We start from the raw sequence: 21,035 nt of genomic DNA, 5'->3' as shown, positions 1-21,035 counted from the left end.
TTATAGGCACCTGGCTAATTTTTGTATTTTTATAGAGACGAGGTTTCACTTGTTGGCCAGGCTGGTTTTGAACTCCTGACCTCGAGTGATCTGCCCACTTCAGCCTCCCAAAGTGCTGGATTACAGGTGTGAGCCACTGCTCCCAGCTTAACTTTAAAAAAAAAAAAAAAAAAAGGAGATTGCACATGAAGGCCAGTTTTCCAATTTTTTGATCCGTCCTTTGCTGCAAGACTCTAAAGTAAGGGGCCCCTGCCTCCTTTGGCCCTGGCCACATGGCTGCATTTGGGACACTCCCTGACTCCTGTCTGTAGAGGTAGGAGCAGACCCCCGCTACCAGTTGCCAAGTGAGTGCTTTGGGGGTAGAAAGCAGCCCCTCATCACTCCAGAGCTGCATCTGGCCCGATGAACATTTGCTTTTTGGGAATCTGGGCCAAACTGATTTGTGAATCAGGAAATTCCTGTGAAAATCACGAAGTCCAGCCCCTTGGAAGCCTAGCCTCCTGATGGGGCTGGCTAGGTGGGGTCTTCCTGCCCCCATACCCATGTGCCTGTCATGGAGTTTCACATCCCTGAGCTAAAACCCAGTGCTCCTCTGACTCAGACCCTGCCCCCTTCAAAAAGTGTCTTTTTCCAAAAGGCGTGGGGCTGGCATCAGAGTAGCAGGACCAGCCTTTCCCACGTCTCCTAAAAATTCTGGAGTTCTCCAGACACCCTCCCTGTCTCCACCCTCCTCCTTGACGCCCTGTCCTCAACCCGCACTGCCCTCCCCCCGCCACCGGGCGAAGGGGGTGGGAAGCCGAGGAACAGGCTGTTCTCACATCCTCTCCTGGCGCCAGAGCCACGCCAGCTGCCTCCAGCACCCCACAATTCGTGCGCACGCCAGCCCTGGTCGCGCCCGAACTGTGCTTTGCGGCGCACGGCCCTTCCCTTCGTGCCGTTTCCAGCATCCTCTACCCATCTCGGTCTCTCCTGCTCCCACCCCATCCCGGTTCTCCTCCCCAGTCTTTCTGGGTCCCTCATACCTCCGGCTCTCTCTGCAGATTGTTCTGCAGTTCCCCTAAATTCTGTCTCTTTCTCTCCCCTCTGCCCCCGTCTCTCCCCATCTTTGCCTGTTTGTTGTCCTGGGACTTTGCCTGTCCCTGATCCCAAGTCTCTCTCTGCCCACCCGCAACGTGCCTCCCTCTCCTGATCCCTGTTGCTTCCTCCTCTGCCTCCCCTCTGGGAAGACCTCTCCTGAAATCTGCTGCTGATCTTCCCCAGTCACCTCCTCCTCCTCCCAGCTCTCCCCGCCTGTCAGCTATTTTTTATTACTGTTATTCCCTCTCTCCCATTAAACCTCACCCCTGCTCCCTTCTTCTCCCCCGTCCTTCCTCCTGTTTCTCTCCCTTCTGCACCCTGCTCTTTTTTCTGACTCTCTCCGTAACTGTGTGTGACTGTCCTCATCTCTTTCTCTCTCCTGATCTGTGTCCTAGTTCTCTCACTCTCACTCCCGCCCCCCGCCCGTCGCCCACGTCTGTCTCTCTCCCAGTGCCCGAGTCTAGGTACCCTCCTGCCCTCCCTTAGTGCTTCCATCTCCACCCCATCCCCAACCGCTGATTTGCCCCACATTGAGAACAGGGAGCCCCTGGAGATGCCTGGGCCTGAGATGACTCCTCCAGACACCCCCATTCCCCATCCCAGCACCCCAGCAGGGGCTGCCCCAACGTCCTCTTCCAGCCCTTCCCTTCCCCCGGCCCAGCTCCCGCCTCCCTCCTGGCTGCACCCGCTGCAGCTGCAGCAGCCTGTTGCCAGGGCAACCACAGCTGGCTGGGCGGGAGCCCCTCCACCCCATCCCCCTTCTCCTCCTTTCTGGCAAAGCAGGGCGGAGCTGGGACAAAGCCAGGGAGAGGCGGGGTGCGGTGTGGGGAGGAGGAGGAGGTGGATGGAGGTAGGGGCTGGCTGGCTGCCTCTCCCCCAACAAGGCCCCCCCCACCCCCAGCCCCTCTTCTTGGTGACGCCCCAGATCAGACGGGAGAACAAGGCAGTCGTGGGCAGAGGGGTCAGGCCCAGTTTAATACACAGAACAAGTTAATTCACAGCAGAGGCAGGCAATAGAGGAGACTCAGTGACAAGTGAGGGGTACACCTGGATTGGGGGACATCCCCCCAAAATCCACCACCTCCCCCGCCTGCAGTCTCAGTTTCCCTTTTTTAAAACCCAAACAACAAACACACACAACCACAAGAAACAACCACGCCCCCTCACTCCCCCCAAAATGGCCAGCGAGGGGGGCAGGGGCCACCAGGCCTGGCAGGGTGGAAGGAGGGCGGAGGAGGGGACGGAAAAGGAGTCCGTGGCGGAGTCTGTGCTTCTCATTCCAGCAGGCGCTGGGCGGGGGCCACCCGGCCCCACCACCGCCACCCACCAGCCACAGCAGGCACGGGGTGGGCACAGGCCGGGGCGTTCGGGGAGGGGCAGGAACAGAGTTCAAAACCAAGGTTCACATCATGCAGTACCCACCGTGGGCACCGGGAGGGGTGAGTGGACACCACGCCCACCGCCCTGGGCACAGGAGGGGAAGGTGCCCACCTTGGGTGGGGCGAGGGACGGCTGCAGCTCCAGAAATTGGGGTCAGGGCGCCTGGCGGGAGGCTGGCAGAGGCGGGTGCCCAGTGGACACTCTCAGCAGCGCCCCTCCACCCAGCCAGGCCTTGAAGGATTCTTTGTATATATTAACTTCTTTTCTTTTTTCTTTTTTTTTTTTTAACTTTTTCTCTTTTTCTTTAGAAAAAGGCTCTGTCCATGCCCCTGGCTGGCACCCACTACCCCCCAAGCCCGCCTAGAGGCGGGGTATGGCTTTGAGGGGAGCAGAGGCCCCGGGTGTCCATATGCCAAGGGACTGATAGGGAGGAAGGGGGGGGCGCCCAGTCGGGCCCACCCACCCACAGGGCAGACATTGTACTTGCACAGAGGGGAGGGGTGGCCCAGCCCCCCCTCAGCTTCCCCTTCTCCCCCTCCCCCTGCGGGGCATTCAGGGTGGGGGAGGGCTGAGGAGCTCGGAGAGGCAGGTAGGCGAGCACCACCCCAGAGTCCCGGTGAGCAGAGCCAGCCTAGGTGAGGGTGATGTAAGCAGAGGCCTTTTCCTTCAGGTGCCGAAGACAGAGGTGACAGCTCCAGCTCCCTGCAGGGGCAGGCGAGGCTGGAGTCAGGCCCAGGTCTGGGAGGGCTGCCCCAGCCCCTTCCCACCCAGAGGACGTAGGTGTTCGCCAACCAGGAGACAGCGTTCCCACTTACCCACCCCACATGGTGCCCGCCTCTCCTCTCACCTTCTGGGGGCTCCGCCATGGGGGGACTCAGGCAGTACATGTGGTAACCCCGATCGCAGTCGTCACAAAACAGCAGCTGGTCCTGGGGGGTGAGACCCGCCCAGCTGGCACCCTGGGGGCACGGGTACCAGAAACGGGGGTGGGGGGCTGGGGCAGGGGCTAGGTCAAGGGGGCTGGGGGAGGTGTGTCCTTCCGAGGGAGGCTTTGAGCAGCTCTGCAGCGGGAAAGCTGTGGGCAACACTGCTTAGCCGAGCACACATCCCTGACAACGGTCCCTTAGAGATTTATAGTGGGAGTTTTAGAAGACTCTGTGGAAGGCTTATTATTATTATTTTATAATTTTAGAGACAGGGTCCTACCCTGTCGCCTAGTCTGGAAGTGCACTGGTGGTGCAGTCACGGCAAACTGCAGCCTCACACTCCTGGGCTCAAATGATTCTCCTGCCTCAGCCTCCTGAGCTGGAACTACAGGTGTGCACCACCATGCCTGGCTTTTTCTTTCTTGTATTTTCTGTAGAGACAGGAGTCTCACTATGTTGCCCAGACCGGTCTAGAACTCCTGGGCTCAAAGCTCCTCAGCCTCCCAAAGTGCTGGGATACATGCGTGGTCTGCCGTGCCCCGCCTGTGGAAAGGTTTATGTGACAACTAAGGTGATCTGATACCAGCTCTGCCAGCAGTGGTTGTGGCCTTTTTTTTTTTTTTTTTGGAGACAGAGTCTCACTCTGTTGCCAAGGCTGGAGTGCAATGGTGCCATCTCGGCTCACTGCAACCTCCACCTCCCCGGTTCAAGTGATTCTCATGCCTCAGCCTCCCGAGTAGCTGCAATTACAGGCACCCAGCTAATTTTTGTATTTGTGTAGAGACGGGGATTTCACCATATTGGCCAGGCAGGTCTCGAACTCCTGACCTTAGGTGATCCGCCCACTTCAGCCTCCCAAAGTGCTGGGATTACAGGCGTGAGCTGCCGCGCCCAGGCTGTGGAAGGCTTTAAACAACACTAAGATGCTCTGATATCAGCTTTGCCAGCGTGATTGTGGCTTTAAACCTCAGCTCTACCGCTTGCCTCGCTGGCTGACCAGGGGCAGGTCCCGTTCCCTCTCTGAGCTCGGTCCTTCCCTGTGAAGTGGGGACAGGAACACCTGCCTCAGAGGGTGGCTCTAGGGAGGAGCCAGAGAGATGAGGAAAAAGTGCCAGGTTCGATTTATGGACACCAGCATAATGATAACACAGGGGACTCGTGATCACAGGGAGGGCTCAGGCACAGGCTTTAGGCTGGAGGGGCAGAGGTGGATGCGTAGGCAGAGCGGGCATCGGGGCGCGCAGGGGTCAGGCGGCACTCACGTCGTTCTCAGAGGTTCCGCACAGGCTGCAGGATTTGCATTCGATGCACTGCCAGCGGTAGGTCCGCACGGCTGCCGTCATATTCACCGTGAATTGTAAACACGAGGGGTGTCCTAAGGGCCAAGGGGCAGGGGTGCAGTTAGGGGGTCACCACGCCCCTGGTGGGCACTGACAGCCAGGGGAAGCCATAGCTCAGCCCCTACCCGTGACTCATGAGGCCGGGATGAGCTGCCAGGGTCCGCAGCCTGACCCCACACCTGCCCAGCAACCACGTGGCCAGCCTCAGTCCCCCGGCCACCACAGTCACCAACCACACCCACCATGGCAACCACACTCTGCTCCCAGAATGCCATGGCAACCGCATTCCATTACCCACAGTGCTGTGGCAACCCCTTCTACCACCCACAACGCCGTGGCAACCACACTCTGTTAACCACAGGGCTGAGACAGCCACATTCCATTCCTCACAGCAGAGCGGCCAGGGGTCCTGCTAACCACAGCAACGTGGCAGCCACACTCTCCCAGCCACGATGCCATGGCAACTGCCTTCCACAATAAGGTCCCCACACCTCTGTTTCATGCCACAAAAGCCCGTCCCACCTGATGCCCCAGCAACCAAACTGCTACCCACAATACTGTGCAGTGCCAGGCTCTTAGTCATTCCACGGCCCCAGCCCAGAGACACCCGAGGCCACTACCCGAAGCCGTGACCCAGGGCGCGGGTCCCCTGCAGCCATGGCCCCGCTGCCATCTCAACCGCATTCCAGGATACCGAGTTACCATGACAACCATATTTCACTACCCATGATGCCATGACAACCACCATTCATGACCCACTGTGCGGAGAGGCAACCGCAGTCCAGCACGGGGAACCAATTCCGTTAACCACAGTTCCACCACAAACCCAGCCTGCTACCAGCGCCCAGGCGGTGGCATCCATCATTCACACCGCACAGCCCATTACCTGCCATGCCTTGGCCACTGTCTCTTGCTACTCCTTTTGTCTCGTTTTGGTTTTTGAAACAAGGTCTCGCTCTGTCACCCAGGCTGGAGTACAGTGGCGCCCTCACAGCTCACTCTGCAGCCTCGACCTCTGGGGCTTAAGCGATCCTCCCACCTCAGCCTCCCAAGTAGCTGAGATTAATGGAGTGCAAAACCATGCCCAGCTATTTTTCTTTTAATAGATGGGGTACCACTATATTGTGCAGGCTGGTCAAAAACTCCTGTGCTCAAGGGGCTGGGCGAGGTGGCTCAGGCTTGTAATAGCACTTTTGGAGGCCGAGGCGGGTGGATCACCTGAGGTCAGAAGTTCGAGACCATCCTGGCCAACATGGTGAAACTCTGTCTGTACTAAAAATACAAAAATCCCCGCTACTTGGGAGGCTGAGGCAGGAGAATCACTTGAACCCAGGAGATGGAGGTTGCAGTGAGCCGAGACTGTGCCACTGCACTCCAGCCTGGGTGACAGAGGGAGACTCCATCTCAAAAAGAAAAAAAACCTCCGGGGCTCAAGCGAGTCTCACACCTCAGCCTCCCGCGTAGCTGGGACTAATGTGGTGTGACACCATACCCAGCTATCTTTTTCATAGATGGGATCTCACTGTGTTGTCCAGGCTGGTCTCAAACTCCTGGGCTCAAGCGAGCCTCTGGCCTCAGCCTTCTGAGTCACTGAGACTACAGGTATGCAACAACACACCTGACTAATTTTTAAATGTTTTGTAGAGATGGGTTATTTCTGTGTTGCTCAGTCTGGTCTCAAATACCTGGCCTCAAGTGATTCTCCCAACTCTGCCTCCCACAGTGTGGGGATTACAGGCGTTAGCCACCACACCCAGCCTCTCACACCCTTGATGCCATACTAAACACAGTGCCATGAGAGCCACATCCCATTATCCCTGAAGCCTCGTTGATCTGACCCAGTTCCCACAATCCTCAGCATTTGCCTCAGCCTCACTAACTGTGGTTATCCACAGTACCCCTGCCGCACTCCGGGTCCCCCCCATCCTCACTGCCCTGCTTCCCACCGTCCAGTTCCGCACTCCTGGATGTCCTCTGCACCTGGCCCCCAGAAACCTCAGGTGGGGACTGTCACCTGATCGCCCACAGTCTGCACAGGAGATGAGGTCCTCGGGACACCCCGTCTTCTTGGAGCCCCCCAGGCAGAAGTCACAGTAGCCGTTAGGGATGACAGTGCCGTCGGGCGCCTTCTTGGCTGCAAGACAGCAGACCGGCATTGGCGAGGGGCAGGCAGGGGCGCCCAGCAAAGGTGGCTGCAGACACTAGGAGCAGAGGGAGGCATCCGTACCTGTGTGTTTCCTTTGTGCCTCAGGGACCCAGGCCAATTCTTTGTAAAACTCTGGGGTAGGGGGGACAGAGAGAGGGGCTCTCACCACAGGCAAGGCTCCACCCTGCCCCCAGCCTCAGCCCCAGGGATGGACCTCTTGGTCCAGGTGTGGGGAGGTGGGGAGGTGAGTAGCTTCCCTAAGCTGTGGGGAGAGGCGGAAACAGTTCCCATTGGGACTTCCAATTATTATTATTTTTAATTAAAAATAAAGGCAAGTTCTGTGATACTTAGCAATAAAAAAAAATTAAAAAATAAATAAAGGCAAGGTCCTGGTAATGTTACCCAGGCTGATCCCCAACTCCTGGCCTCCCACGATCCTCCCACCCCAGCCTCCCAAAGTGGTGGGATTATAGGCGTGAGCCACTGTGCCCAGCCAGGATTCCCAACTCCTTGAGACACTGATACATCCTCTTTATTGGGTCAAAACGTGGTGAAGACAGCCTGAGAAGGGCTCCCTGCCCCCTTCTCATATCCCATGCCTCCCAGCCAGCCACTCCCACCTGCGCCCTCAGTAGTTTGTATCTAACAAATTCAGCAGGTGCCCCTGGCCAAGAGCTGGTACAGAAGACACTCAGAAGAAAAACTGGACACCGAGGTGCCCAGGTATGCAGTGGCCTCGGATAAAGATGCTCAGCCTCTCCCTCTGAGAGGTGGGAAGATGGTGTCTCTCTCCTGCCCCTCCCAAACCCTCTTCCCCTCCCCCATCCCTCAGCTGTCAGGATTGGCATGGGATTGGCACAGGCGGACACCAAGGGCTCCCAGGCCACAGGCCCTGCCCCTTGACCAAAGCTTAACAGAGAAAGGGGAAAGGGAAGGCAGGGTGGGAGGGGAGTCATCTATCACCCCCCCTCCCCAAGCTCTAATTGAAACAATAAATCAGACCCAGAAATATTACGCCCGGCCGGGAGCGAAGGAGCGATAGTTGGTTGCCATGGCAACCCCAGAGCCAGCATCCCCATGGTCGGTGGGGGGAGGGAACGGCTGAGCTGGAGATTTTCCAGAAATGTCTAATGCCCCCCCCAGACCCCCACCCCCAGCCGGGCCCCTCTTTCCCATTCCCAGGGTCCCTCGCCACCCCCACCTGGCCTTCCAGCTCACGTTTATGGTTGTTTTTCCGGTGGAAGGGCAGGGCGTGGCGCTCGGCGTTCTCCTCCCCCTCCTCCTCGGCCAGGTGGGTGTGGGTGTAGTGGTAGCTGAGCCCCGGCCGGTTCTTATACCGTTTCCCACAGACTGGAGAAGTGAGCCGGGAGGGCCTGTCAGCCCCTCCGGGCCCCTGCTGCCTCCACCCTGGCCTCCAGGAGCACACCTCCCACCTCGGCCAGAGACCTAAGCATCCCCCCAACCTGGGTCTGGAACAGGAGGGAGAGGGCCATGAGGTGGGGAGTCTCTGGGCCCCCCCCTCTCTGCCTTTCCCCCTCTTCAGAAGGACTCACTATCACAGACATACGGCTTGTCTCGATCCTCCAGGGAAGCGGTGTCCTGGCGTTTCCGGAGACCCCCGATTCCATATGCCTGTGGGAAGAGTCAGGAGTGAGGGCCCCAGAAAGTGAGAAAATAGGCCAGGCGTGCCTGTAATCCCAGCATTTTGGGAGGCTGAGGTGGGCAGATCACCTGAGGTCAGGAGTTCCAGACCAGCCTGGCCAACATGGTGAAACCCCATCTCTACTAAAAATACAAAAATTAGCCGGGCATGGTGGCGGGCGCCTGTAATCCCAGCTACTTGGGAGACTGAGACAGGAAAATTGTTTGAACCCAGGAGGTGGAAGTTGCAGTGAGCTGAGATCACACCACTGCACTCCAGCCTGGGCAACAAAGAGCAAAACTTCTGTCTCAAAAAACAAAAAGTGAGAAAACCGAGTATTCATCATTTGCAAATTCAAACTGTAGCTGTACAAACGTCCTAGCTGTGGGGCCCCGAACCTCCCCAACACTGAGCTTCTTCCTCTGTGGCACAGGGATGAAGGCAGCTCTAACCCACCCATGCTCTCTGGTTTACAAGTGGCTTAATACAGATCAGCCTCAGTTTCCTCATCTGTAAAATGGCTATAAAATCCCCCACCCCTTCAGGCTGCTCTGAGGATTCAACGAGGTCAGGCTCATGGCAGGGGTGGGACCACTGGGCCTGCTCCGTGAATGAGGCCTGTCACTGCGGGAAGCGGGGAAGAGGAGAAGTCGGGGTGATACCTTTCCTTTGGCCCTGTTCTTCCTCCTGGGAATGTCATCCTCCAAGTCTTCCACCTCGAGATCATGCGGAAACTCCAGCAACTGCTGTTTCTAGGCAACAGAGAAAGGAGACAGGTCAAGAAAGTAGGGGGCACTGATCTGCTTTTGAGGGGTTCTAGGCAGAGGTGGAGATTGGGGGTGAGAGGGTAAGTCAGGAGTTCTTCCAAACAGAGATGAAGTCTGGGAGGATGGACACTGTGACACCCAAAGGCCCGAGGGAACCGGGGGGTTTCAAAGCAGAAATGCGAGGGCCGGGGCCAGCCAGCGGCAGGCAGTGGTGAGAGGAAGCGGGGGGGGGGGGGAGGGGGGGTCCCCTGTGGGCGGGCCTACCTGACAGTCCATAATGGTCTCCTCCTCCTTCAGCTCAATCTTCTTCTCCCCCGTCTCTGCACACAGTAGAGCCTCGAGGACCGGCCCTTCTGGGAGGCCACCCTCCTTTTTCAGGGGTGCTTCACAGTCTGGGGACAGGGCCATGGGGGGCGTCAGATGGGGAAGTTGACCCTGGAGGATTCTTCAAACTATGCAAGTGGGGGACCGTGCTCTTTAGGGGAGGGAAGAGGCTTTCCCACGCTCAGCCAGCAGCAGAGGCAAGGATTCAACCACACACCCTAGGAGGGAGCCCCAGACCCCGGGAGACCCAGCCACACTCTCTGAGGCCCTTGGACACCCAGCAGGAGTCACAGTCAGAACTTTGGATATACCCGGAAAGCCTCGGAAAAAGACACAGACCTTCGGGCACACCCAGACCTACTCGGGGGAGACACAGCCAGACTCTCGAATACACCCAGACAAATACGGATAGATACAGACACTGTGAGAGGAGACACACGGACACCCGCAGGGACATCCAGACAGATTGTCTGAGACAGACACGAAAAGGAAGACGCCCAGCCATGCTGTCTTTTTCTTTTCTTTTCTTTTTTTTTTTTTTTGAGACGGGGTCTGGCTCTGTCACCCAGGCTGGAGTACAATGGCGCGATCTCAGCTCACTGCAGCTCCCAGGCCCAAGTGATCCTCCCACCCTGGCCTCCTGAGTAGCTGGGACTGCAGGCACAGTAGTTGGCATGCCACCACACTGGGCTAATTTTTGTATTTTTGGTAGAGATGGGGTTTCAGCATGTTGATGAGGCTGGTCCCAAACTCCCTGAGTTCAAGCAGTCCTCTACCTCGGCCTCCCAAAGTGCTGGAATTACAGGCATAAGCCACCACACCCAGCCAAGCCACACTCTCAGATACAACCTAGAGACTGACAGAGGCATAGACAGATCCTTGGGGACACCCAGACACATGGGGGAGACATACCGGACCCATGGGGCCACTCAGAGAGACTCAGAGACAATTAGCTGGCCAGGCGAGGTGGCTTATGCCTGTAATCCCAGCACTTTGGGAAGCCGAGGCAGGTGGATCCCTTGAGGTCAGGAATTCAAGACCAGCCTGACCAACATGGTAAAACCCCATCTCTACTACTAAAAAAAAAAAAAAATACAAAAATTAGCTGGGCAAGGTCACATACACCTGTAATCCCAGCTACTCAGGAGGCTGAGGCAGAGAATCACTTGAACCTGAGGTGGAGGTTGCAGTGAGCTGAGATCATGCCACTGCACTCCAACCTGGGCAGAAAAAAAAGAAAGGAGACAATTATGGCCTGAGATTGCTGGTTTGCATATATTAAAAAAAAAAAAAAAAAAAAAAAAGAAGAAGAAAAGAAAAAAAAAAGAAAGGAGACAATTAGCCCTGCAGATAGATATACCTAGACCCACATGGGGAAGACGCAGCCAGGTGAGACACCTGGACACATTGTAGAAGGAGATACGCACCCAGGGGGAAATGCTCAGCTAGATACACACACACACACACAGAGGAGACGCAAACAGGAAGAGACAGCTGGGTGGACACTGCCATGCTCCTGGGTACACACAGACCCTTGGACTCGGGAGGAGAAACAGCCGATGACGCTGATATTCCTAAACTCATTCAAGGTTAAGTCCAGATCCCCTGAGGGACTGGCATACACGTGCAGAAATGTACCTGATACACCAGACACAGGAAAGAGAAAGAGATGGCCACATGCTGCAACACACCCAGACACACTAAGGACGAGCTGGACACCCTGACAGACCAGGCACATACAAGAAAACACAAGCCTTCTAAGACACTTGGAGACACTTGGGAAGATTACACTGAAGAGAGGAAAAGCTCCAGCCAGGCATGGAGACATCCAGATGCCCGAGGGGAGATACAGAGGCAGACACCCTCAGGCACCCACAGAAAAAAATGCAGGCAAATGGCCAGGCACAGTGGCTCAGGCCTGTAATCCCAGCACTCTGGGAGACCGAGGCAGGTGGATCACCTGAGGTCAGGAGTTTGAGGTCAGCCTGGCCAACATGGTGAAACTCCATCTCTACTAAAAAAATTAGCCGGGCGCGGTGGTGGGCGCCTATTATCCCAGCTACTTGGGAGGCTGAGGTAGGAGAATCAGTTGAACCTGGGAGGCGGAGGTTGCAGGGAGCCAAGATCGCGCCCCTGCACTGCAGCCTGGCAACAGAGCCAAACTCCATCTCAAAAAAAAAAAATACAGGCAGACACTGACCCATCCCAGCTCCCAGGGGAGGCGACACAGAAACTCCACACACACCCACACACACTAACAGATACCACTGTGCCCTCCATACCACTGGGCCCCTTGGTGGGGCGCAATGGCTCATGCCTGTAATCCCCACACTTTGGGAGGCTGAGGAGAGAGGATTCTTGAGCCCAGGAATTCAAGACCAGCCTTGGTAACATAGTAAGGACCCTGACTCTGTTTAAAAAACAACAGGCTGGGCGCAGTGGCTCACGCCTGTAATCCCCGTACAGGTAGCCGGATCACCTGAGGTCAGGATTTCCAAGCCAGCCTGACCAACATGGTGAAACCCTGTTTCTACTAAAAATACAAAATTAGCAGGGCATGGTAGCGCATGCCTGTAGTCCCAGCTACTTAGGAGGCTGAGGGAGGAGAATTGCTTGATCCCAGGAGACAGAGGTTGAAGTGAGCCGAGATTGTGCCACTGCACTCCAACCTGGGCAAAACTGTCTCAAAAATAAATAAATAAATAACAGCTGGGCACCTGCGCCCATGTAGGAGGAGATGCAGTTGCCACTTAGTGACTCAGAGAAAACTGTGGAGTCTCCGGGGTACACCCAAGACGCACACGGGCAGACAGACACTTGCTAGAAGGCAGATAAAGGTGACCGACACGTGCCGGGACGCACAGCAGGCTCTGGGACACTGATGGGGGTCCTAGCGGCTGCACCCACCGATCTTGTACTCGCAGGGCCTGAGCCTGGGGTCCTCCAGGATGTTGAGTCTCCGTTTCTTCCTCCAACAGCGGGCGGGATACGTGTAAATCTGTCCCGGGGCCAAACCTGGGGAGAGGGGGAGGGTGAGAGGGCTGCGGCGGTGTGCCGGCCCGGCCCCGCCCCGCGCCCGCCCTCCTGGCGGTACCCGGCCCGCGGTGGGTCTTCTCCATCCAGATGTAGCAGTTGTTCTGGGCCACGCCGGTCTGCGAGTCGAGGAAAGGCAGGCGCAGGCTGCGCTCGGCGCACAGGCGCGCGTTGTAGCTGCGGCAGTGCTCGATGGCCTCGCGGTAGAAGTCCTCGCCTAGGCTAGAGGGGCGGCGAGCGGGCGGGCAGCTGTCAGCAAGGGCAGGCGTGCAGGGCCCCCCAGAACCCCTGCCCCCCCCCCCCCCCGGCAGCCGGCCCGCTCAGACTCAGGAGGGGTGAGGGACCCCTCCAGCCTCACCTCTCCCCTCCTCCCACTCCGGAACCCAGGCCAGGGGAAGGGAACAGGGCCCAGGAGCCCCCAAACTGGGACTCAAACAGGCCTCCAGCTCATGAGTAGAAACGCGATACAGAAACAAACAAAAACACCCCGGGACGCATCCCTACATGAACACATGCAGACACACAACACAAATCACACACAGTCACACCTAATTCACACACAAAGAGAGACAAATCCCAATACTCACAAAGGAGAAACAGACAAACCTCACACACGTGCACACATAAATAGCTACTGAAAAAGACAAATATCCCAAGTTCCATAGTGGGAAGACAGACCACACAAATAACCATACACAAAGACACATCACATATCCACAGACATACACCATAAACACTTCACCCACACAAAGACACACAACATGGAAACATCACACCACACACACACACACACACCCCTCATGAATCCAAAGACACACAGTACACACATGTCAAAAGACAGGAACTACACAAACCACTTGCCCCCATGTATCCAAAGACAACACAAACCACACAGACAATATCCGGACACAACACAAAGAAATCACACAGATTCACACAGGTACGCACACACATTTACAAAGATGCACAATGTGAAACCAATATCTAAAATATCACACATAGACACGTACACACAGATGCACACATATAAAACACAGAAAGCCAAACCCACCTATATTCACACAAAAATTTACACCCAAATACACACAGCCCTACATACTCACAAACACAGAACACAAGACAAATGACATGTAGTTCCAGAGGACACCGACACACACTCGGAGACCCAAATATCCAAAGATACCCAGAGCAGAATAAAAGGAAACTGACACATGTCCACACACCTATCCCCAAATTCTGTAAGAAACCAGAACACAAATGAGTGATACACACACACACTCCACATCCCAAGACAAAGCTGGTGTGGACTTCACTCCAGTTTGCCAAGGCCCCCGCACCCCGGGGCCATTTCACCCTCTCCCAGACCAGAGGGTCGCGGGGGGGGACGCTGTCCCCTTCCCCAAAAAGAACCTGGAGGCCCCCCCACGCCCTCCACCCCGCAGGGGAGCGGCGCATCCGACACCATTCTCGTCAGAGACCCACAGTCACACACACTCGCACCCCCGCACTTGGTGACAGCCCCCCCGACACCCCCTCGGCCCCACCCCCGGCCGCCACACACACACAGGCCCGCGTAGACCCGCCCGCGCGCCCTCCCCGCCTCCCGCCGGCCCGCACCACCTCAGGGGGCCAGGGATGACAGTGGCCATTTTGCTCCCCGGGTCCTGCCCCCAGCAGGTCCCCGCCGGGTCGGTCCTCCCAGCGGTCGGGCGGGCGCTGAGGCCGCCCATCCATTCATTCCCGGGGGGCGGGAGCACGCGGGCCACGGCCAATCACGGCGGCGGGGCGGGTCCGCCCGGGCCATGCCGGGAGTGGTAGTTTCAGACCAGGGGGGCCCCCGGGACCCCGCAGGGACTGGGACGGTGCGGAGTCGGGGGCCCCCGGGCACGCACCGTCACTCACCCGGCCTCACTCGTCCACACATCCTAGTCTCGCGTGCACACAATCACATGCACACCTGGACTCGCACACGCCCACGCGTGGCAGTTTACACACACATTCACGCGGAGACTCACAGCCTCCCACACACTCCCACTCACACACCTTCGCACGGACTCAGCCACACGCACACACACTGCAATACTAAGAGACGCAGAGACACCTCCCAGGTGCCCACACAGACTTCTCACCAACATGTTTCGGGCAGACACCCCACCCACCCAAGTCCCTCCTGGCTGCAGAGACCCCACCCGGGGCTGACTCTCCCAGCAGCCTCGCTCACGGTCACCCCACCCTGCTCAACGCCTTCTGCAGGCCTGACAGCAGCAGTGGGGGTTAGAAACAGTAGTCACATCTCGAGGGTTCAAATCCTAGCTCTGCCACTTGGTGGCCATGTCACCTTGGCAAATGAGTTAACCATTCTGGGCCTCAGTTTCCTTGTCTATAAAAAGAGGACGATGCCTTACTGGAGTGTTGTGAGGCTTAAATGAGGCGATATAGGTAAAGCATTTTAAAAGGTAAGTGGCAGGCCAGGAATAGCGGCTCACGCCTGTTATCCCAGCACTTTGGGAGGCCCAGGTGGGTGGATCACCTGAGGTCAGGAGTTTGAGACCAGCCTGGCCTACATAGTGAAACCCCTTTCTACTAAAAATGCAGAAATTAGCCGGGCACGGTGGTCATGCCTGTAATCCCAGCTTTAGTGAGTCAACACCACACCACTATACTCCAGCCTGGGCGACAGAGCAAGACTCCACATCAGAAAAAAAAAAAAAAAAGGTACCTGGCAGGTAGTACTTGCTCAATAAATCCATTTATTCCACAAATGATGTGATATGTACTTTACCAAGATGTCAACGGTAATACCTAAATGCTACTTGAAAGAATAATTTGGCTGGGTGTGGTGGCTCATACCTGTAATCCCAGCACTTTGGGAGGCCCAGGCAGGTGGATTACCTGAGGTCAGGAGTTCCAAGATCAGCCTGACCAACATAATGAAATCCCGTCTCTACTAGAAATACAAAAATGAGCTGGGCGAGGTGGTGGGTACCTATAATCCCAGCTACTCAGGAGGCTGAGGCAGGAGAATCACTTGAACCCAGGAGGCAGAGGTTGCAGTGAGCCGAGATGGCACCACTGCACTCCAGTCTGGGCAACAGAGTGAGACTCTGTCAAGGAAGGAAGGAAGGAAGGAAGGAAGGAAGGAGGGAAGGAGGGAAGGAGGGAGGGAGGGAAGGAGGGAAGGAGGGAAGGAGGGAAGGAGGGAAGGAGGGAAGGAGGGAGGGAGGGAGGGAAGAAAATAGAAAAATGCTGGCCAGGTGCAATGGCTCTAGTTTGCAATTGGGAGGCTGAGATGAGCAGATTGCTTGAGCCCAGGAGTTTGAGACCAACCTGGGCAACACATTGAGACCCTTGTCTCTACAAAAACTTTTTTTTTTTTTTTTGAGACAGAGTCTCACTGTGTCACCCAGGCTGGAGTGCAGTGGCCTTATCTCGGCTTACTTCAACCTCTACCTCCCAGGTTCAAGCCATTCTCTTGCCTCAGCCTCCCAAGTAGCTGGGATTATAGGCACTCACCACCACGCCCAGCTCATTTTTGTATTTTTAGTACAGACGGGGTTTCACTATGTTAGCCAGGTTGGTCTTGAACTCCTGACCACCTTGGCCTCCCAAAGTGCTGGGATTACAGGCTTGAGACCACACTCCTGGCCTACAAAAACATTTTTAAGTTAGGTGGGTGTGATGACACATGAGTGTAGTCCCAGCTACTTAGGAGGCTAAAGTCGGAGGATAGCTTGAACCTAGGAGGCCGAGGCCACAGTGACTTGTGGTCTCACCACTGCACTTCAGCCTGGGTGGCAGAGCAAGACTCTTTCTCTAAAAGCAAACACACAAACAAACAAAAAGTAAGCAGGGTATGGTGGCTCATGCCTGTAATCCCCGAAATTTGGGAGGCTAAGAGGACCGCTTGAGCTCAGGGGACCACCCTGGGCAATATAGCGAGACCTGGTCTCTACTAAAAAAATAAAAAATAGCTGGGTCTGGTGGCACATGCCTATGGTCCCAGCTACTCAGGAGGCTGACTCAGGGGGCTTGAGTCCAGGAGACCGAGGCTGTAGTGATCGATGATCACACACCACTACACTCTAGCCTGGACAGAGCAAGACCCTATCTCCAAAAAAAAAAAAAAATTATCTGCTCAATAGCTATTTGTTGAATGAGTAAATGCCCCCACCATGTGCTGGGCACAGTTCACCTGTGAGGCCATTATTATCTGCATTTTCCAGATGAGGAACCTGAGGCACAGGAAGGTGAACTCACATGCCGGAATCCCCTGGCGGTTGTTTGAAGGTGAGACTAAAGGAAGGGAGCAGGCCCCCTGACGTCCCTCCCCCGCTGGTCCTGACGCCCCCTCCCAGTCACCCACACTGACTCCACCCGAAGAGACCCCCAGGGAGTGAGAAGACCCACTGAGTCACACACTGACCCAGTCTCTCAGGAGCACCGCCATTCCATCTTCCCTCCCCTCCACCCCCCTTCACCTCCCCCCCTCCCCTCCCCCCTCCCCCTTCCCCCTTCCCCCTCCACCCTCTGTAGAGCCAGCATTCAGGTTGGAGCAGCTGCTGGAATTAACACGCCCACAAATGCCCTCGTCCACCAGGGGGCGCCCCAGCCAAGAGAAGTGGCCCGCTAGCCTTCACCTCTTTTGTCACTTGAAATACCTGCAAGATGCCAGGCGTGGTGGCTCACGCCTGTAATCCAAGCACTTTGGAGGCCAAGGCGGGCGGATCACCTGAGGTCGGGAGTTCAAGACCAGCCTGACCAACATGGTGAAACCCTGTCTTTAAAAAAAAAAAGAAATCCTCCCGAGAGCGAGCCAGTCAAGGCCGCCTAGGCCGCCTACCCTCATGGTCACTTCTACACACACACACATATACATACACACATACACACACACACCCCTCTAGTCTTAGACCCTTTCCACAGACTCTCCCCTCTCCTGGAACAGGAGGAGGTAGGTCTCTGATTCACATATGGCCTGGAGTGGTGACAAGGGAACGAAGTGAGGGGCACTGGCACCCCTACGATCACTCTGGCCTCCAGGCCCCGATCGTGGCCACCCCACGCCTCACCCACGGTGAGCCATGACCCCACCTTCCTCTCTCACCTCCCATCCGCTCTCAGGTCCCCTAACACACCCTCTTACACTTGATCCCTACACTTCTAGCCTCAGACATGCAGACTCACCCCTGCCCAACCCCAAGCTCTCATGTTGATTTAAGAGACGCCGGAATGTAGACCTCCCTAAAAGTCCTCCTCTACCAGCAGAATTTCCAGTTTTCTTTCTTTCCTTTCTTTCCCTCTCTTTCTTTCCTCTTTCTCTCTCTCTCTCTTTTTTTTTTTTGGACAGAGTCTCACTTGATGGCCCAGGCTGGAGTGCCGTGTGGCATGAACACAGCTTACTGAAGCATCCACCTCCTGGGCTCAAGCGGTCCTCCCATCTCAAACCCCCAGGTAGCTGGGACTACAGGCATGCTCCACCACACCCGGCTAATTTTTGTATTTTTGTAAAAACAGGCGTGAGCCACCGTCTCTGGCCCACTAGGAGCATTTCTACCCATAGACCCAGGCTGACACTTGGAGCCGGCTCTCATTTCTTTCCTTCCTGCCTAATCACCTGCACACACCCCTCCCACACTCCTACAACTTCCTGCGAGTCCTCTCCTGGCCCAAACAATCCTCCTGCCCCTATTCCCCAGTGCCCTGTGTGGAGCTGGCCCACAGTAGAAATCAATTTCATAAATCAATACTGATACTACTAATAATCGCTACATTTGGTCAGGGTCAGAGCTCTGTGCTAAGTGCTTTACAAAGATGGCCTTATTTAAGCCCCGCGACAGCCCCATGAGGTGGTAAGGGCTGGTAGAAGACCCCATATGCCAGGTGCGTGGCTCACGCCTGGAATCCCAAAACTTTGGTAAGCTGAGGTGACAGATCATGAGGTCAAGAGATCAAGACCATCCTGGCCAACATGGTGAAACCCCGTCTCTACTAAAAATACAAAAATTAGCTGGGCGTGGTGGTATGCGCCTGTAGTCCCAGCTACTGGGAAGGCTGAGGTAGGAGAATCGCTTGAACCCAGGAGGCGGAAGTTGCAGTGAGCCAAGATCGTACCACAGCACTCCAGCCTGGGCAACAAGAGTGAAACTCGGTCCCAATTTTAAAAAAAGCCCCATACACAGATGGCAAAACTGAGGTTCACGGCAGGGGATGTTCATGGCTCAAACTGGTTTTAGAACTCAGGCAGTCGGAACTTCCGAGGGCCGCACCCTCCAACTCCTTCTCCCCAGGGGATGTGATTCACATTCTTTCAGGAGTCAGGGAGTTCCCCACCTTCAGGTCTTCCAAAAAGATACCTTTTGGAAGGGGAGGGCACGGGGGCAGGGCCCTCTCAGTCCAGGCTTTCTCCCCAGCTGCCTGCTATCGGCTGCAGCACACCTCCTGCGGGGGCCCGGGGGCGGGGGGGGGGGGGGGGGGGGTCTGGGCCAGGGTCAGAGTGAGGGGTAGATCCACCAACCTGCACAGGAGCCCGTTCCCAACCATTGTGCGGGTGTCCCTCACATGAGAGACAGCTGTCTGTGTGTGCCACTTAGGGTGAGAGGGCAGCGGAGGGGTGTCACCATCATGCACCACCTCTCACGGACCCAAGCCCCACACACTCGCTCCCGGCACCCTGCTCACGGCGGAGCCACACGTGTAGGCGCGTGCCTCTAAGTCCCTGCCCCCCTTCCTCTCCCAACTCCCACCCTCCACCTCCCACCCCCATTCCCGCCAGAAACCAGAAGCAACTGGCGGCCTCTGGTCCAGCCAGCAGGCGCAGCCCTTCTCGTGGGTGGGGTGGGGGGTGCGCTCCCTCTCTCCCTGTCCCCACTCGCCCCCGCCCCCATCCCTCGATGTTCAAGGTCAAGGCAGCCAGCGAGCGGGGTTGGGGGAAGGGTGGGGAGGTCGCCCCGGCCCCTTTGTGCGGCGCCGCCGCCGGCGCTCGCCCTCCGCCTCCTCCACCAGGCCCAGGAGGAGGGGGAGGGGAGCGCTGCGCTCGCCTGCGGGGAGGGAGGGCGGGAGCAGCCGAGCGCCTGTCACTGGGAGCCCGCTGTCACCGCCTGGGAACCGGGGTGGGGGTGGGGAGCTCTGGGACCCAGGAGTCCGGGATCCCGAAGAGGAAGGAAGCCCGAGATGGAGAGGGGGAAGGGGGGGGTGGAGAGTGCGAGGGATGGCAGGGACAGGGGAGGGTCGGGAGGGACTAGGCTCGGACCCAGGCGTCCCGGTTCCCAGCCACCGGGCCTGGGAGGAAGCGAACGCTCGGAGGGCTGCGGCCAGGGAGAAAGGGAGGGAATCCTCGGAGACCGAGGGCGCTCTCGGCAAGCACCCCCTTCCCGGGCAGCTGGTCCCGGAGGGGATCAGAGATGCTCCCGTTTGATGTGTATGGGCGGGGAGAGGAAGGGATGCCGCGGTCCACGCTGGCCGTGGGTTCGGGGTTCTAGTTCCCGGAGATCCCAGAAGGAAAAAGGGGAGGCAGCGGGGATGGAACCCAGGACCCCCGATGTCTCAGCTCCCACCCTGCGGCCGCGAGGGCCGGGGTCCCCAGAGAAAGAAGGGGAAAGAGAGAAAGGCGCTTTGATGAGGGGAGAGCGGGTGATGGAAACCCTGGAGACCGAGGTCCGGACTTAGGTGTTCGAGCTTCCAGCCCCGGCCGGGGCAGGCCCGGCACCTCCGGAGACCCTGAGGGAGAGATGGAGGAGAGGGAAGCCCCTACCCCCACTCTGGGTGGGGAAACGGCCTCCGCCACCCCCAGCCCGCGCCACATTCCTTCACTGACAGCGACAAAGAAGAGGCGCCCCCGCGACCCTGGAGAGGCTCCCGCCCCCAACCCCAGGGGGCGACAGGGGGTGGCGGGCCCCGGGGGCAACGGTTTGTGCTGGGGGCCCCCACTCAACTACGGGTCCGCGCGCTGCGTCCCCTCCTCAGCCCCAGGGCGGGCGGGGGAAGGGCTCCTGGTGGGGGGTCTGGACAGGGGGCGGGGACGGCGGGGACACTCACGACTTGAGCGGGTTCTGAATGGCGGTAGCCATGGCCCGCTCAGCTGGGCCGCCTCCGGCCCGGGGCGCCGCTGCCGCCGCGCGCGGGCCCAGCCCGGCCTGCGCCGCCCGCTCTGCCGCCCAGCGCGCTACGATTTCATTCATTCTTGGGGCTGCGGCGCGAGCGGAGCGGGGCGGGCCGGGGGCGGGGCTCAGCCAATCCCCGCGCCTCCCAGCGCACGACGGGACGTGGAGTCTAGGGGCGCTCGGCGGCGCCCGAGGGCGCCCCTGCCCAGACTACACGTCCCAGGGGGCGTCAGGAGGACCGCGCTCCCATTGGCTGCTGGGGATACAGGGAGGGGCGGGGCTGCCCCAGAGCATCTTTTCT

General features: G+C 57.5%; 1 protein-coding gene across 13 annotated transcripts; it reads right to left on the bottom strand.

Moving 5' to 3' along the window:
- Window positions 1–2,026: 2,026 nt before the first annotated feature.
- On the bottom strand, window positions 2,027–20,800 carry DPF1 (double PHD fingers 1). 13 transcript variants are annotated; one of them, XM_032248937.1, is made up of 12 exons: window positions 20,670–20,800; window positions 12,697–12,857; window positions 12,510–12,617; window positions 9,543–9,670; window positions 9,174–9,263; window positions 8,423–8,501; window positions 8,088–8,219; window positions 6,951–7,001; window positions 6,738–6,857; window positions 4,646–4,758; window positions 3,305–3,386; window positions 2,027–3,159 (listed from the first exon to the last, which is right to left on the bottom strand). In XM_032248937.1, the coding sequence occupies exons 1-12, from the start codon at window positions 20,699–20,701 to the stop codon at window positions 3,089–3,091; spliced, it is 1,167 nt and encodes a 388-aa protein (XP_032104828.1). In that variant the 5' UTR covers window positions 20,702–20,800; the 3' UTR covers window positions 2,027–3,088. The 13 variants fall into 13 exon arrangements, with proteins under 13 accessions (XP_032104828.1, XP_032104826.1, XP_032104819.1 ...); XM_032248935.1 differs by having other exon boundaries at window positions 3,305–3,416; window positions 20,670–20,782; XM_032248928.1 differs by lacking the exon at window positions 20,670–20,800 and adding an exon at window positions 14,256–14,387 and having other exon boundaries at window positions 3,305–3,416.
- Between the last annotated feature and the right edge of the window lie 235 nt (window positions 20,801–21,035).

The sequence above is a fragment of the Sapajus apella genome, unplaced genomic scaffold, assembly GCF_009761245.1.
Source record: "Sapajus apella isolate SASKATOON/1434 unplaced genomic scaffold, GSC_monkey_1.0 scaffold68, whole genome shotgun sequence".
NCBI classification, from domain to species: Eukaryota; Metazoa; Chordata; class Mammalia; order Primates; family Cebidae; genus Sapajus; species Sapajus apella.
Note: the sequence above shows the minus strand (reverse complement) of the source record. Positions and strands in the feature narration are given on the sequence as shown.

What these genes read in the sequence shown, in the direction of transcription:
- DPF1 (XM_032248926.1), bottom strand. Translation starts at nt 14,365, where the DNA reads ATGGGCGGCCTCAGCGCCCGCCCGACCGCTGGGAGGACCGACCCGGCG. An exon ending in ATCCCTGGCCCCCTGAGGTG is followed by an intron (nt 12,858 to 14,252) that starts GTGCGGGCCGGC and finishes CCGCCCCTCTAG; the next exon opens with CCTAGGCGAGGACTTCTACC. An exon ending in AGAACAGGGCCAAAGGAAAG is followed by an intron (nt 8,502 to 9,173) that starts GTATCACCCCGA and finishes CTCTTCCCACAG; the next exon opens with GCATATGGAATCGGGGGTCT.